This window comes from Penicillium waksmanii (genome assembly GCF_028829765.1).
Source record: "Penicillium waksmanii strain IBT 27052 chromosome Unknown utg000004l:1.0-5674109.0:1.0-5678898.0, whole genome shotgun sequence".
Taxonomy (NCBI): Eukaryota; Fungi; Ascomycota; class Eurotiomycetes; order Eurotiales; family Aspergillaceae; genus Penicillium; species Penicillium waksmanii.
This window is the reverse complement of record NW_026643251.1, coordinates 5,327,598-5,343,083: the sequence shown is the minus strand read 5'-3', so window position 1 is coordinate 5,343,083 and position 15,486 is coordinate 5,327,598. Positions and strand designations below refer to the sequence as shown.

Below are 15,486 nucleotides of genomic sequence, written 5' to 3'. Positions count from 1 at the left end.
GCGAGAAGGGGGAAAAGCGTGGGAAAGAGTAGATGCCTTTTGAGTACCACTTCCTAACCACCACGAATCATCCAGGTAATCGCCACCACCCAACCAGTCACAAAGATGACGGTCAGGATTCCGGCACCCGCTCGGTCGCCAGTCGTGATCGGTTTCTCGATGAGGGTGTTGGTGTTGGATGAGTTGGTACCAGCATTCGGGTTACTCTTGGAAGTACCGCCGTTGTCTGATGAATAAGGTGCCGCGTTCTTCAATGGCACCATGTTAGCGTTGAGAACACCTAGCACCGCGAGCTGCTGCTCTAAGCCATCCGTTCCATCCGAAGCCTGCTTGTACCACTGGATACCACAGAGGTGGCCATTCTTGACACAGGTCTTGGTGGCGGCCACCGCGGAGGTCTGGAGCTTCGGCATGATCTGATCAGATGTACCCGGGACAATCAGAGTCAGCCAGGCGAGCCAGGAGGCAAAGTAGGCCTTGAAGGTTCGCTGGTTACGGTCGCATTTCTCGATTGCTTCACAGGTGATCTCCACCAAGATCGAGCCATCGTCCTTGCCAAAACCTTTGGTTGGGTAGAACTGCTCTGAGGTGCCGAGCAAGCCCTCAACTCCTTCCTTCCACTTCGATTCAGTTCCGTTGGTCTGTGTGCATGTGGAGTGGTTAGTGATCGGCGCGTGGGTTCAAGAATGGAGAATGGAATGCGGGGGGAAAATCATACGTAGTTGTGCATGTAGGCGGCACCGCTGATGTAGGTGGCATAGTTATAGGTCCATTGCCAGTCACCGTGATCTGTACATTGTGTTGCGGGGGTGGTGGAATCGGCAATGTTCCAGTTTTTCTCCTTGAGGAGTGGCGTGCTGGCACTCCAGTCCCAGATGCGTTCGGCCCATTGGGCATAGGTCTGGTTGTGGGTGTAAAGTGCAAGACGAGCAGACAGTTGGAAGAGACCACCGTTCGAGATGGCGTTTTTGGTCTGGTATCCATCCTGGTAGGGCCAGATCTGCCAGCGCAGACCACCCTTACAGGTACTGGTGTCCCAGCGGGGGACCTGGGTATTGAACACACCCTGCGCGAGAGAGACCCATGACGGCTGGCCGTCCTCTTCCGGGAAATTCAATTCGGCGGCGGTCATGGCGGCGAGACCCCAAAAGACCTGATCGTCATTTCCGAGATACGAGCTGTAGTTGGAAGGGAAGAAGTCGTCGTCGCCCTTTTGCCAATACATGCCTTCTTGCACGGCAGCATTGAACTGATCATCACCGGTCAAGAACCAATATTGAATGAGGATCATAAACATGGAACCACCTTCCCACCAGGTACCATCGAACTTTCCGGGGATATTCTTTGAATCGCGATCATTATAGTAATCCATCATGTCGGTTGCGACCTGCTTGGCGGCCTTGGATAGGGAACCTAATCAGAGACAAGCCTTGGGGTCAGCGGGGCGGGAATGCTTGGAAGCAGGAGAAAAACGGACCCTGGTCGTTGACGGTGATGTCGATGGCGAAAGCCGCCTGGACGGCGACGAAGCCGGCCAGGAGGGAGGCCACCCAGTTGGAGAGGATCATGTCAAAACGAGTGGAAGGTGGAGGGCATCAGAAGTGAGGTGAGGGGAAGGAGAGTGAGAAGTGGTAAAAGGGAACGGGGAGGAGAGAAGCTGACAGTGGGGAAAAAGGGAAAAGTTGTGGCTGTCAGGGTGTGACTGGGGGTCACTGGGTTTGGGGTGTCACTGGGGAAGGTGCCGCTGCTGGTCTGGTCCGGTGGGCCCGGTGGCGGTTGCCCTTTGATTCTAAGTATAGCAGTATAGCATTCGTATATACTAGTATAGTAGTAGTAGTATACTGTAGCAGATACTAGTGGTATAGCACTTCTGATAGTATAGCATATCTCTAGAATCTATAAGGGCTACAGATTACGAATGAACCATTTCATTTCCTCCACTACCAACCAGGGGCACTAGTATTCCTTGGCGTGCTCCAAAAATACGAACAAGCCCCAGCCTGCAGAAATAAGACAGCTTGGCGCGATCGGGACTAGGGGGAAGCCCCCTCGCGCCAGGGGAAAGACAAGGCTATGTATCCGTATGGGACATTAAGGTCAATTAAGGATGGGAGATGCACCAACAATGAGTCCCCTAGTCCACTCATTGACCCACGTTGATCCGCTGGGAGCCGGGAGATCGGTGCTCCATGGGCTACGAGTATCTGGCAAGTCCCTAAGGGAATAGTAGGCCCCCGGGGGGAGCCAAAGCTTGGTGTATAAATTTTGGAGGACGGACGGAGGACAACCCCCCATCGCGTACATGTATGTCCGGAGGAAATAATAAGCGTGGCGCCTCAGTCCAAAGGGTCCAAGCAAAGGGAAATTGGACGCCAAAAGTCCACAGGGTTCAAGCCCCACTCAGATATGCTGACTAATAAGGCACCAAGGCATCTAGATATCAGCCACTAGGCTCATTATGGCAAGACAATAAGACAATAAGACAATAAAGCAATAGTATTGATCGAGATGTGTGATCCATGCCACGCCCCAATGCTTATTCCAGGTGGCAATACAATGACACCAGGTACAGTCGAACATTTTTACATAGTCCAGCAGTGCGCTCTCCCCATGCAAAGGTTAGGTTGCATCTGGCGACAAAGAGAACAAGATGCGTATATTTCCATAGAGAACAAGTTGGAAAGCTTACAAGGTAGGAAGGGAAAGACGACGAGTGCAAAGGCAGAGGGCGTTGAACAAAACTCATGATGAATGATACCTTAGCCTCTCTCTACAATACGGGCCATAGAATAATCCAGCCCTATTGGGATACACTAGTGGAAGCATCCGTTTATCTATTAGACAAAAGTGCCCAGAGACAACTGACTCTACTGTGTATTCCAATCACCGGATTTCTATAGCCAAATATTCCATGCAAACAGCATAATCAGGCTCCGGTTAGCAAATAGACAAACCTTATCTATATCTTGCTACGACGCGCAGGTGAAGTTGACGATCCGACTACATACTAGTAGATCAATCGGTGTGTAACCATGAGCATGGTACTATTCATTGCCATATTAGGGCTTCATCTAATGTACGGTATTTTGGTCCGGGAAAGATACACATCGCATCACATCTCATCATTCATTTCACATCCGCTCACGACGGCGGGGCGCCGCCCGGATGATGTTATCCACTCGGAGAAGAAGCTAAACCATTGAATTAGTACATTACTTTCTGAATCATGGTGGGATGGATCCGTTTTCGGGGCGAGAACTTACCTCTGCAGCCTCCGAGGCCGACGAAACAACCGCCTTCTTCAGCTTATACGCCTCCACAACGCCCAACTCGCGCATATCAGCAATACCTCCACCCGGCGTCAACAGATCCAGTCCGGAGCTGGTCATGCCGTTGTTGATGGCCTGGCGGAGGCGGGTCACCAGATCACTGGAGTCCAGACCCGCATTATCAGCCAGAATGGTGGGCAGCTGCTTCAGAGCGTGTGCGAAAGCGTCCACCGCCAGCTGCTTCTTACCAGTGGTGTTCTGCGCAGCCTGCTCGACGGCCTTGGCCATCACCATCTCCGCGCAGCCACCGCCCAGGGTAGCCCGCGGGTCCTTCACGGTCTGTGACAGGACGGCGAGAGCATCGTGCAGCGAGCGCTCGGCCTCGTCCAGCAGCTGCTCGGTGGCACCGCGCAGCACAATGGTGCAGGCCTGGCCGGCAGACACACCGGAGAACTTGATCAAGGTGTCCTCACCAATAATGACCTCCTCAATCAGGTCACAGGATCCCAGCTTCACCTGGTCAGGGTGCTCGAAGGTAGAGGCGATCTCACCGCCAGTTACCAGAGCGAGACGCTCAATGCCGTCGAAGTCGGCGTGCTCAATAGACATGATGCCAGCCTCGGTGAACAGCTGCTCGGGCCAGTTGTAGATCAGCTGACGGTTGACGAAGCAGTTGATGCCGTGGGACTTGATCTGCTCAACCTTGGCGCGCATCTTCTCACGCTCGGCCTTCTCCAGGTCGGCCAGCTTACCGGTCGAGTCGACCTTGACGCGAGCACCGAAAATCTTGACCTTATCCGTGTCCATGGCAGTGTTGGCCACCAGGATCTTGGCGTTCTCCAATCGCTTGGGCTGGTTGACACCAATCTTCTTGTCCATGATGAATCCCTCATCCAGGTATGAGTCGTTCAGCTTGCCGCCGGCCTTCTTGATAATCTGGATGTGGCTGAGGTCGGTGGAGCCCTTCAGGCGGAGGACAGCCTCACAGGCGAGACGAGCAAAATGTTCGCGGTCTTGGGCGAGAACCTTAGAGCTCAGTGTGGTACGGGCGATAGCGTGCAGGTCCTTGCGGAAGGCCTCGGGGTCCCTGCTGCGGTCGACGGCCACAGTCTCGAGGGCGGCCAGGGCGGCCTTGCTGGCTATCCGGTAACCATCGATAATGGTCTGGGGGTGGATCTTAGAGTTGACCAGCTTCTCGGCCTCGCGCAGAAGCTCGGCGGCCAACACGGTGACGGATGTTGTACCATCACCGACCTCGTCGTCCTGGACCTTGGAAATGTTGACCAGGACCTTCGCGGCGGCGTTGTCCAGAGCGATCGATTTCAAAATAGTAGCACCGTCATTGGTAACGAGGATTTCACCAGTGGATCTAAATATCCCATGATGATAGTTAGCACACCTGTGGTATAAATGCCCGCGCCCGCACTAGCTCGATAAGAAATTGGGAACCCCTCCACGTACGCAGATTGCAGAATCTTGTCCATTCCCTTGGGACCGAGGGTGCTCTTCACCAAGTCGCCGACGGCGATGGCACCAACAAAGGCCGAAAGACGAGCATTCTCGCCCTTCTCCTCAATTACGTCGTCCGCAAAGATCTGTGTGGGATTGCCGAAGGAAGCCTATGACAAGCAAAGAGTTGGTTAGCTGAGAAACACCGGGCCACTTCGAAGAATCAAAGTCATTCAGTACATACCATTTTGATTTCAGCTTTGAAACGAACAATCGACCGGAACGATCAAATGTGTCGACTGCTGAAAGATGATAGCAACTCGTCAACAGTGGGGGGGGACTGGAAGGGAAAGGAGAAAAGTCGGGTGGTCCGAGCTTCTTCTGCCCGCAAGGCCACCGCCCGCGATGCGCTTCCCTTGACTTCTTGATTCTTCGAAACTGTTTGCCCTCCGTGGACGCCACGCTTGTGTCTTACGAAGTGAAGAAAATGCCGGACTCTGAAGATCTCGCTGCGACTGCGGCGCTGAAGCGACCTCATTCCGCCGTGGAGGACAACGACAATGGTGAGTGATTCTACCTCCGAAGAGCTCTCTCGAGGACGCAGCTTTGCGCAGACAACTGATCAGCTTCATGATAGCCGACGATGACTCTTCCGACGATGACTTCGGTCCAGCTCTGCCTTCTGAGGTCGCACCCAAGAAGAAGCGGAGAAAGCTACCCTTTGAGAAGGTCTATGTGACCGCGCTACCCACCTCGCCGCGGTACTCCAAATCGCTCATGCACAAGGAGCAATTGTCCTTCGTGACGGTCACTCCATTCACCGATTTTTTAATCACCAGCTCCATTGACGGAGTCGTCAAGTTTTGGAAAAAGATAGCGGATGGCATTGAGTTTGTGAAGGAGTTCCGTGCCCATCCAGGCGAGATTCGCAGTACGGCTGTCAGCGCCGATGGCCGCAGTTTTGCGACGGCGGGGACGGACAAAACGGTCAAGATTTTTGATGTGATTACTTTTGGTGGGTTTCTATAAGCCATGTGGATGCTTCTTTGCTCAGCGCTAACTATAACAGATCTTCTGGCAATGTATAGTCTGGAGTTCGTACCACGGTGTATCTGCTGGGTGCATCGACGAGGTGCATCTCTGCCTCTCCTCACAGTGACAGATGAGTCCAGCAACACGATTCAAGTTTTCGATGGCCGTGGCGAGAACCCGCAACCCTTGCACACTGTCACCTCTATCCACCGCAAACCCGTGGCATCCATCGCCTTCAACAATGCATTCGACTGTGTGGTTTCCGCCGATGAGTCGGGCATGGTTGAGTATTGGAGAGCAGGAGATGGATCATTCGAGAAGCCAGACAATGTGTTTGAGCTGAAATCATCGACCAACCTTTTCGCCTTCAAGAAAGCCAAGTCTGTCCCCACCGCAATCACCATCTCCCCCTCAGGCGAGCAATTCGCAACCGTCTCGTTCCCGGATCGCCAAGTCCGAGTATTCGAGTTCGCAACCGGCAAGCTCTACCGCACATACGACGAGTCAATAGCAACCATCACAGACATGCAACAAGCCAACACAGCACCCTACCAATTAGACGAGGTAGAATTCGGACGAAGACTAGGTGTGGAGCGCGAATTGGAAGGAGAAGCGACACGGAACAAGGTCAACGTCTCCTTCGACGAATCAGGACACTTCCTGCTTTACGGCTCACTATACGGAATCAAGTGTATCAATACCTACACCAACCGAGTGGTACGAGTCTACGGCCGAGAGGACCCCTTCCGCGCCTTGAACCTCGCCCTGTACCAAGGCCAGCCGCTACGCAAGGGTGTAGTGACTGTATCAATGGCAGCCAGTAGTAACCCGCTACTCCAAGAAGCTGAAGAGCGCGATCCGATCTTGATTAGTACCGGGTTCGCCAAGGTCCGGTTCTACATGTTCACCAATGAAACGGAGATATCCAAGTCATCGCGCGACGTGCAGAACGAGAAGCCGACCGAAACACATGGAGGAAACGAATCAAATGCCCCCAAGGCCGGCGAGAGCGGAACAGCCGCCATCCTACACACCACCATGGGCGACATCCATCTACGCTTATATCCGTCCGCTGCCCCGCGTACCGTGGAGAACTTTGTCACGCACGCTCGACGGGGTTACTACAACAACACCATTTTCCACCGTATCATCCGCAAATTCATGATTCAGGGTGGTGACCCGCAGGGCGACGGTACTGGAGGCGAGTCAATCTGGGGCGGCGAGTTCAACGATGAGTTCTCTAGCTTGAAGCACGACAAGCCGTATACGCTTTCCATGGCCAATGCCGGAGCCAATACCAACGGCAGTCAATTCTTCATCACTACCGAGAAAACTCCCTGGTTAGATAATAAGCATACGGTCTTTGGACGGGCGGTGCAGGGTCTGGACGTGGTGCATAAGATTGAAAATACGAAGACGTTCAAGGAGAAGCCCGAGGTCGACATCAAGATTGTTAGCATTAGCATCTCGTGATTTGGGGAGGGGATACGGATCAAATCTACAATGTACAGTAAATATATGCGAGATGAAAGCGTTGAAATTCATTCCATGTCGGACGAGCCACGCAAAAATTGTAGTAAGAGTAGTAAAAGTATATGTACCATGCACTTCCTAACCTAGCAAGACGAGTCCACGGATGGTATACGGTGTAATCCGTAGCGAGATAGACTGGTGTCAACATTAAATAGTATCAAAAGGGGAGGGAAATCGTGCAGTGCCTTAACCCCATGGCCACGCAAACGCCGAGAAATGCAAGTAAAGTAGAACGAAAGCCACACGTAAAGGAGGGTCCCAAGGCAGCACCGAAGATCAGATATATCAAATACATCACGCATGACGGTGTGATAAAATAAGCAAAGTATTGTTTTCCGTCTGCTTTTTCCCTGAAAAGCGGGTTCTTTAAAATGAAAAAAAGGGCGGTCAAATCCATAAATAACCGATCATCAATTATCAATCACCTTTGGAGCTGTCGAATCTCCACATCTGCTGCCGCAGTGGGCGCACCCTTTTGCAACCTGGAAGGCGGGACAACCCCCTTCGGCGCAATATCAGTACGCGAGGAACTAGCCAGTGAACCCGACTGCACAGGAACAACACCAGGACCTTGGGCCTGGGAGACCGGTGGTTGGGACCCCCAACCTGGTGGCGGGGGGCTCAGCACACCAGAATCATTACCCGAACCAGGTTTCACGGGCAGGGCACCGCTGCTGCTGGCGGCGTTGGGGGCGTAGAGACCGGGATGTCTCGCTTCGTAGCGACGTTTAAGCCAAACACCTAAGACGGCGAGGGCCGAGAAGCCGATGACCAGGACGATCAGCATGACGACCCATTGGTAGTGGGTGCTCCACCTGCAGATCGGGACGGATTAGCATGATAGGTTTCTTTTTCGGGACGATAGTTTACACCGATCGTTTGAATGATGGTTCAGGGAATGACACTATGTATGCGATACCCGGTGCTGTGAAGAGGGAAAGGGGGGGGGTGTTCTCGGATAGTGAGTGGGGTCTCAGGGTCTTACCAAGACTTGTTTTCTTCAGTGGTGGCATTCTTGGAGCCGCTGGACACGGCGGTCGCGGTCGAGGTGGAAGTTCCGGTGGTGGCCGTGGCTGTGGTGCTGGTGCTGGTGGTATCCTTGGTGTTGGTGCTGCCACCGGACTTGCAGTAGCTGTTGTACCAGTTGGAGAGAGTGGTCTGGTCGGAGGAGTCGCAGTTGCTGCAAAGAGCGCCGGAGGTTTTCAGCGAGGTGAGGAGAGAGGACTCGCAAAAACAGGAGGTCCAGGTGGATTCAGTGCCAGCGACACAACTATCCTGGGCGGAGGTCAAGATACTGCAGTCGATACCGCATTGTGGGAAGGTGGATGAGGCGCTCGTGGGGATGGGTTTCGAGGCGGCCAAAGTGGTGGTGAATAGGGTGGAGGTGCAGGCGAAAAGCAGGCAGGCCCGGAGGAGGGTCATGGTGATGGTGGGCGAGATTGCAATGCAGGATTTAGTGGGAAGTGGAAAGGGAGCCGGCCATATCAAAAGGAGAGCAGAAGGTAGAGAATAGCAGAGAGATGTAGAAGGAAGAAGTAGAAGTGCCTTAACCTTAAGCAGGTAAGAAGTAAGATAAAACCAGCAAAAGTGAAAGGGCCGGCTGAGCCGTGACTATTTTGGGGGTCGTGCCTGCCTGTTTTGGCCGCATTCGGGGGCCTTCCGCTTGCAAGTTGCGACTAGTCCCTTTTAGATCATGTCTACACAGTGTATAGGTGATATACGGAGTAGTACTATGTATTATGAAGTGTGTATTATTTTGTTATTTATTGTTTAGGATGCTATTGCAAAGTATCTATGATAACTCACTTCTACACCATCCATAACATAACTACGGAGTATCATCAACCCCAAACAGCCCCAGTCCCAGTGGCCCACTGCCGATCGCCCGTTAATCTTACCAGAGTATGGTACTAAGTCATTCCTACCGATTGGCCCTGATCGACTTGGAGCTTGGTTTATTTACTATTTCTCATTCCCGCTATCCCTGTGGAATGTGTGACAATTTGTATACAGGAATGTATACTGTTGGCCCATGCACTATACCATACACAGAGCTACACAGTATAGTACACTGGCAGTAACTACTAAAGTTAGTAGTTATAATAACTACAGAGTACTCAGATGTTCCACTATCTCTATACTTCCAGGTTTCCCGCGCTCGGATCGCGTCCGAGTCCTTGAATCGGTCCCGCACGAGGATTCTCGCCCACGAGTCCGCCCACATGGTGTGGCTAGAATGAAGTGAGGGCCAAACTCAATGCTAGTACTACTAGTACCTTTTTCACACTTGAAGCCCTGGAGTTGGTATAAACCGGTAATATATGGCTCGGTTCGTGCTGCATTATCAGATCTGCTGAGCATATATTTATTAACCCTTGCTAGTACTAATTACTAGGTAGGGACACAAGTGTAAATGGTGACTCGGAATCATCCACTGGTAGTATTATGCTGAGGTACATTACCTTGGCACGAGTATATATATTCGCACTCACTGGCACCTTTGATGTGCCTACTAGTAGCCCTGGAGTATTATTTGAGATTACTGGTAAAATCAAGTACTAGTAGTACTTACTAATACCAACTGATTTAAAATGGTCTAATGAGTTCCAAGGTTTGCGATGTGTATACAGGTACTACGACTAGTAATGTCAAAATTCCTCATCCGCCTAGTGGACTGCTCGCTCTTCCGCTTCCGCTCCCGCTCCTTCTCTCTCCTTACCCAAACCATTGCACCACCTGCACCTGGGCACCACCATGCCCTCACGCCAAATCCTCGCCACCCTATTTGGGTCCCTGGGCAATTCCCGCTGGACCCTCACCCGTGTCCTTCGCAGCGACAACCCCCCTCGACTTCAATGGCGAATTGCGGGGCACTGCCACCTTCTCCGCCCTCCCCTCCGACCGCGACTGGCTCTACAGCGAAGAAGGCGAGATCCCCAGTTCCATCGGCGGCGCCGCAGCCGTAGTCGGACTCCGCTGGACGAAAAAATATATCTGGCGAACAAACGAGTCCGGCCGGATCAGCGTGTGGTTCGTCAAGGTCACCCCGGGCCCTGACGAGGCCGATTACCTTTTCCACAACTTTGATTTCAACGAGACAACTCTTCCTGGAGGAAAACAAGCGCCATCTACTGCCGAATCCAACCCTGAGTTCGTCAAGCCCCCAACCCCTCCGACCACTGAGGCATCTGACGCAACGACCATCCTCGAGGCGCAAGGAAACCATCTCTGCATCAATGATATGTACCGCACAGCTTACTCCTTTCGCATTCGTCCCGAGACAGGCGAGGTCCTGAGCTGGGCAAGTCGACACGTCGTCAAGGGTCCAAAGAAAGACCAGGATATTGTCAATTGCTACCAACGGTTGGAATGATCGCGTAATCCACACGTCTAATTTAGCTACGACATGATGAAAAATGCCAGCGTCCCAGCCTCAGTCACATTCGATATCATATTTGCATTCATCAATTCAACATAAGGTCTCAACAGGCCCAATATTCGATCATTTTTTAGAACGGACATGGCCTGATCCCACTTGACTTGACCTATCGACACAAATCTACATGGTATATATAAAGTCCGGCCGCTTATCACCCAGCAACTCGATCTGGTTCTGATTGAGTCCCTCGACCCAGTGGTCGCGCTCGCCACGCCGGCGCTTGGCATTCTCCCGCCTCAGCAGGATGTACTGCAGCAACGATCCGCCGAACTCAAATAGAACCAGGTAGGCGAGGACAGTGCCGTGGCCCGGATAGTAGCGCGGTTTATCCTCGTTACGGTAGATATTGGAGGAGACGATGCCGTTGAGATTACCCCATCCGATGATGAAACCCAGAGAGACACCACGCTTGTAAACACCTGCAACTGGGTTAGTGTACTGCAGAAATATAGCAGAGAACAAATCAAAAACCAAACTTACCTTCTGTATTGTTGCTCGTCCACGAAATCGTGTTCGCGATGGCGGGATAGATACCCATAGCCCCAAGGAAACATCCAGCATAACGTGCACCGGGAGCCTCACAGCCTAACAGAATAGCAAATCCCACCATTCCCAGCAGTGAGACAGCCATATTGCAAATACCACGCTGCTTAGTGCGATCCGCAATAAAGCCAACTGTCACAGTCAACACAGCAGCGGCTGCGTAGGGAGGTACACTAAGCAGCTGTGCCTTGATGGAACTGTAGCCCTGTGAAGGGGTTAGCGGATGCTGGCACTAAAGCCGAGAGGACTGGGACCAAACTCACCAATTCACTAATAATAGTCGGAACAAACAAGGAAAACGCATAAAGCGTCCCATCAGCCCCCATGTAGATAATCGCACCAGTATATGTCTTCCAGTCCTTCAAACTGGCCCAGAAATAGTCCATCTTGAACTCTTCATGTTCAGCACTAGACTGCTGATCCGCCGCAAGACGACGCAAGACCCGAGCCCGATCATCTGGCGACAAGAACTTTGCCTGATCCGGAAAGTCATGGATAAGCCAGAAAGAAGCGATTCCAATAAGGATGGTCAGCAGACCCTCCAGAATAAAGATCCACGACCACCCCGCCAGACCACCGATCGTGTCCATCTTCGCAATGGCCGCTGCTAACAGCCCACCAAAGGATCCGGCGAGTGCAGCAGCAGAAAAGAAAATAGCCATCCGCACGCCGAATTCAGAACGCTTATACCAGCATGAAAGGAAATAGCTCACACCAGGGAATAGGCCTGCCTCACTGAGACCAAGGAACCACCGGACAGCCATGAGGCCGGAATAATTCTTCACCACGCCCATGCATGTCATACAGATGCCCTGGACTGCGTTAGCAAGTGTTCAATATAAAAGTGTGCATATATAAGCTCACCCAGGCGATCATAATAAGAGGAATGAAGATACTCGGGCGCAGTCGTTTGAGCAGGATATTGGTCAATGGCTCGAAGACGGAGTATGAGACGAAGAAGATGGTAAGACAGGCATTGTATTGGGCGCCAGTTAATTTGAGATCATCCTCTAGACCGACGAGCTTTGCATTTCCGATATTTGTTCTGGGACGAGTCAGTTTGTTTGGTCAAGGTATGTATGAGGGCGTAGAGAATTAATTTCGAGATAAACTTACCGATCAAGGAAGGAGACCAGGTACAATAGACTCAACCATGGCACGAGACGCAGATCAAGCGTCCAGAGAAGCTTACGGTCCTGCAAAAGCAAAGGAAAAGTTAGGGTACCTGCAGCGATCGACATGCAGAAGCAAGACCGGGCAAGACAGGGATGCGATGGTTGGGATGGGAGTGCGTACGATTTTTGCCCTTTCCTCCTCACTTAAGCCAGCATCCGGGTCCTCGAACCCAGCGAGTCTTGCATTGCTGTCAGCTTTGAGGTCTTTCTCCGCATCAGATAGGCGGGTAGTGTCAAGCGGCTTCTCTTTCTCGGGAAGTGTAGCCATGACGAACAGCACAGGCACAGGCACAGGCACGGACAGAGTCACAACAGATGAAGTCACTAGCACTACACCGATGCAGCTGCAGGGAAACGAAGAAGGCACAACCTAGCTCCCAGACTGAAATATAAGAAGGGCGGGGGCAGGGCAAGCGAGCTTATAAATCGGCACGTTGTTACCGGGTTTCTCTGAGCTTGAGCCAATCAGGGTTGCATCGGGGATTTGGCAGGTTAGGGGCTATTGAACAGACAGGGTTTGTACCATTGGGATTCAGCGGTTTGCGCTGCATTAGCTTTGGCTGCGTACATCTCGGTGGAGCAAAGATCATCCCTGCGATCGGCAGTCGGCCGAGAGACACGGGTACGATCGGCGGGGAGATGAGCGTAGGACAATGGGCAGCGGACCAGCGGAGCGCGGAGAGGGATAATTGGAGGGACTGGGAAGCGTAGGTTAGTTAAGTCGTCGAGGAGGCAATAGGACAAGAGAGGAGTTTGAGTGCCAAGAATGCGTTTGGATGTAAAATGTGGGGGTTGGTTCAAGTTTGGGGTATGCGGGGAAATTAGGGCAAGTCAGCCCCGACGTGGAGTGGACGGAGAAGGTACTTTATACTTTGTATCCACGGAGTAAAGGAGGGAGTTACTTTTAGGTTCGAACTCAGGCTTCGATTCTGATCTAGAAACAATCATGAGCGTCTACTTCGTTAAGTATTATTAGTAGTCATACTTATGGATTGCATTAGAGAGGAAGTTTTATATTGTAAGACAGTTCAATACTACCCGGTGACTGGGACCATGCACGTACTCATTACTACTGGTACTCTCGATCCGATCAAATCTGGATTGGAATTTACTACTACCTAAACATGACATATGTATTCTCTCATCTAAAGAATAAGCATAAGGTATAGATTCATCAACCTAAGCTTAACCCCACCCGCGGAGTGTGGGGAGCTCGGCATCTTCCATCCTAGCGAGGTCGGGAAACCGTCGGCAAACCAGACGCCGCGGGGACGTGCCTCTTCTCCTGAAAACAACACAAAAAAAACACTGATGCTGTTTCTCATGGAAATGCGGATTGTGAACTCGTCAATTTTGTAGGCATATGGCCTAATTTCGTCTTTGATCTGCTGCAAAAAGCGGAAAACCAGCTGTATTTCTCCATCCTCCATCTCTGCCTGTTACTGCTAACCTCCCCCGGTTCCCTTGAAATGATTCGGTCTCCGCACTCAAATGGTCAAACTCAACTCCATGCTTAATCATTTTTGTCTAATAGCCTATCCCCCTACCATCAAAACGCTCGCCGTCGACTATCTCCTCAACTCCTGGGACAATCGCAATGGCCTAGACCGCGCAGGGGTCATGGCAGAATTCAAGATCCGCAGGGGAAAATTGCTGGGTCGAACGCAGAATGTCATACGCGACGATCGCCATCTTGATCGATGTGAAATGGAGAATACTGGTTCCAGCCAGCACATTCTCCTGCGTGAATTCAATCCACTCCGCCCAATCCGGCTCATACAGAACTTGACGCAGATACCCACGCAGTTCTAGATGTTCGGAATGAACCTTCAGGCAGCGAGTACGCCCCCATTGGTTGATATGCTTGTCCATTTCCTCACTCAGGATGTAGGTCGGGGTGCCGACCTGACGGACTTGGGTGGGCCAGTAGCCAAGGAAGAGAGCGCCGTGAGTTCGACGCAGGAATTCCTGTGCTCCGCTTTGCAGAACAAATCGGATCATCATTGTTGGGTATCCGCCCATGATAGTCGTGGTATCAGCCAAAACGACGGATTCGATCTTGCCTCCTTCGACACGGGACAAGACTTCATGAATGGTGACCCATGGAGGCAAACCCTCCAACACGACAGTGCGATAGATATTGCTATTCTTATCGTGTTCCCCTGGCATATACCGGAGCCCTGGTCCGACGAACAAAGGCGACCGCTTGATTCCAGTCAAGTTTGAATTATACTGGAAATTTTCGGCGAGCTTTGCCTCCTTGCCATCCTTGAATAAACGATGCATGCTCCACTGGGGCAAGGCTGTCCATGTAGGCGGAGCAGTGCTAAGCCCGGTGCGCTCTACCTCAAGCATAGGAACGCCAACGGACTCAGCAGGGACTTGGACCACAAATTGTGTGCCAAAGATAGGCTTCGGGACAGAACCCGCGTGCATACTTGCTTCTAGACCTCTGATCTTCCCGAGCCAGCCCACCGGAGTGGAAACTCGATAGGGAACGTCGGTGTCACGGCTAATGACTGGCACTGACTGAGAGGAGGCGTTGGTGTCCCGAGACAGCTCCTGAGAGGTCTCATGAGAGGTCTCTCGTGTTTCTCCAGAGGTATCCAAGGGTGAAAGGCTGGTCATAGTTTCCTTATCGATGCGAGGGATTGCAAAGTGAGGGTCGGTTTCACTTAATGGGGCGAAGTGATCATCGTCGAAGTGCGTCGGAGACCCCTATAGGACAGTTAACGAGAAATCTAGAACAAACAAAAGATGGAGACTTACCACGTGAGCGACTGGGCTCATTGTATGTTCGACCACGTCGTTTCTCACAGCACTGAAGCAAACGGTCAGAATCAAGTCATGGCCAAAGAGATGTGAAAAGGAGATATGTTGAGGTGGAACAACTCACTTGCTTGGGACCAAATAGCTATACTGGAATGCGCCCACCAACTCATCCACCAAGTAAGAGGTGCCTGCCGACTGGTTGAAGTCATTCATTCTGCCGGATTATGAATTCCGTTTTTGTCTTTTGAGTGAAAGTGTATAGCCTGGAGAAGGA

General features: G+C 51.8%; 7 protein-coding genes across 7 annotated transcripts; 2 read left to right on the top strand and 5 right to left on the bottom strand.

Annotated features, from left to right (window-relative positions):
* Positions 1 to 53: 53 nt before the first annotated feature.
* On the bottom strand, positions 54 to 1,568 carry N7481_004832 (glycoside hydrolase family 76 protein; the record flags this gene model as incomplete). The annotated part of the gene is made up of 3 exons (XM_057264051.1): positions 54 to 641; positions 719 to 1,413; positions 1,478 to 1,568. The coding sequence occupies 3 exons, from the start codon at positions 1,566 to 1,568 to the stop codon at positions 54 to 56; spliced, it is 1,374 nt and encodes a 457-aa protein (XP_057125712.1).
* A 1,563-nt stretch (positions 1,569 to 3,131) lies between these two features.
* N7481_004831 (chaperonin-containing T-complex subunit CCT2) lies at positions 3,132 to 4,965 on the bottom strand (the record flags this gene model as incomplete). The annotated part of the gene is made up of 4 exons (XM_057264050.1): positions 3,132 to 3,191; positions 3,264 to 4,638; positions 4,731 to 4,888; positions 4,963 to 4,965. 4 exons carry the CDS (start codon positions 4,963 to 4,965, stop codon positions 3,132 to 3,134), a joined length of 1,596 nt encoding a protein of 531 aa, XP_057125711.1.
* Positions 4,966 to 5,205: 240 nt separating this feature from the next.
* Positions 5,206 to 7,223, top strand: N7481_004830 (WD40 repeat domain-containing peptidylprolyl isomerase; the record flags this gene model as incomplete). Its single annotated transcript, XM_057264049.1, has 3 exons — positions 5,206 to 5,281; positions 5,356 to 5,733; positions 5,788 to 7,223. The coding sequence occupies 3 exons, from the start codon at positions 5,206 to 5,208 to the stop codon at positions 7,221 to 7,223; spliced, it is 1,890 nt and encodes a 629-aa protein (XP_057125710.1).
* A 481-nt stretch (positions 7,224 to 7,704) lies between these two features.
* On the bottom strand, positions 7,705 to 8,705 carry N7481_004829 (uncharacterized protein; the record flags this gene model as incomplete). The annotated part of the gene is made up of 2 exons (XM_057264048.1): positions 7,705 to 8,098; positions 8,269 to 8,705. The coding sequence occupies 2 exons, from the start codon at positions 8,703 to 8,705 to the stop codon at positions 7,705 to 7,707; spliced, it is 831 nt and encodes a 276-aa protein (XP_057125709.1).
* Positions 8,706 to 9,882: 1,177 nt separating this feature from the next.
* N7481_004828 (uncharacterized protein) lies at positions 9,883 to 10,656 on the top strand (the record flags this gene model as incomplete). The annotated part of the gene is made up of 1 exon (XM_057264047.1): positions 9,883 to 10,656. One exon carries the CDS (start codon positions 9,883 to 9,885, stop codon positions 10,654 to 10,656), a length of 774 nt encoding a protein of 257 aa, XP_057125708.1.
* Positions 10,657 to 10,842: 186 nt separating this feature from the next.
* N7481_004827 (allantoate permease family MFS transporter) lies at positions 10,843 to 12,708 on the bottom strand (the record flags this gene model as incomplete). The annotated part of the gene is made up of 6 exons (XM_057264046.1): positions 10,843 to 11,141; positions 11,203 to 11,470; positions 11,529 to 12,077; positions 12,130 to 12,310; positions 12,382 to 12,461; positions 12,562 to 12,708. 6 exons carry the CDS (start codon positions 12,706 to 12,708, stop codon positions 10,843 to 10,845), a joined length of 1,524 nt encoding a protein of 507 aa, XP_057125707.1.
* Positions 12,709 to 14,042: 1,334 nt separating this feature from the next.
* N7481_004826 (uncharacterized protein) lies at positions 14,043 to 15,068 on the bottom strand (the record flags this gene model as incomplete). Its single annotated transcript, XM_057264045.1, has 1 exon — positions 14,043 to 15,068. One exon carries the CDS (start codon positions 15,066 to 15,068, stop codon positions 14,043 to 14,045), a length of 1,026 nt encoding a protein of 341 aa, XP_057125706.1.
* Positions 15,069 to 15,486: the final 418 nt, after the last annotated feature.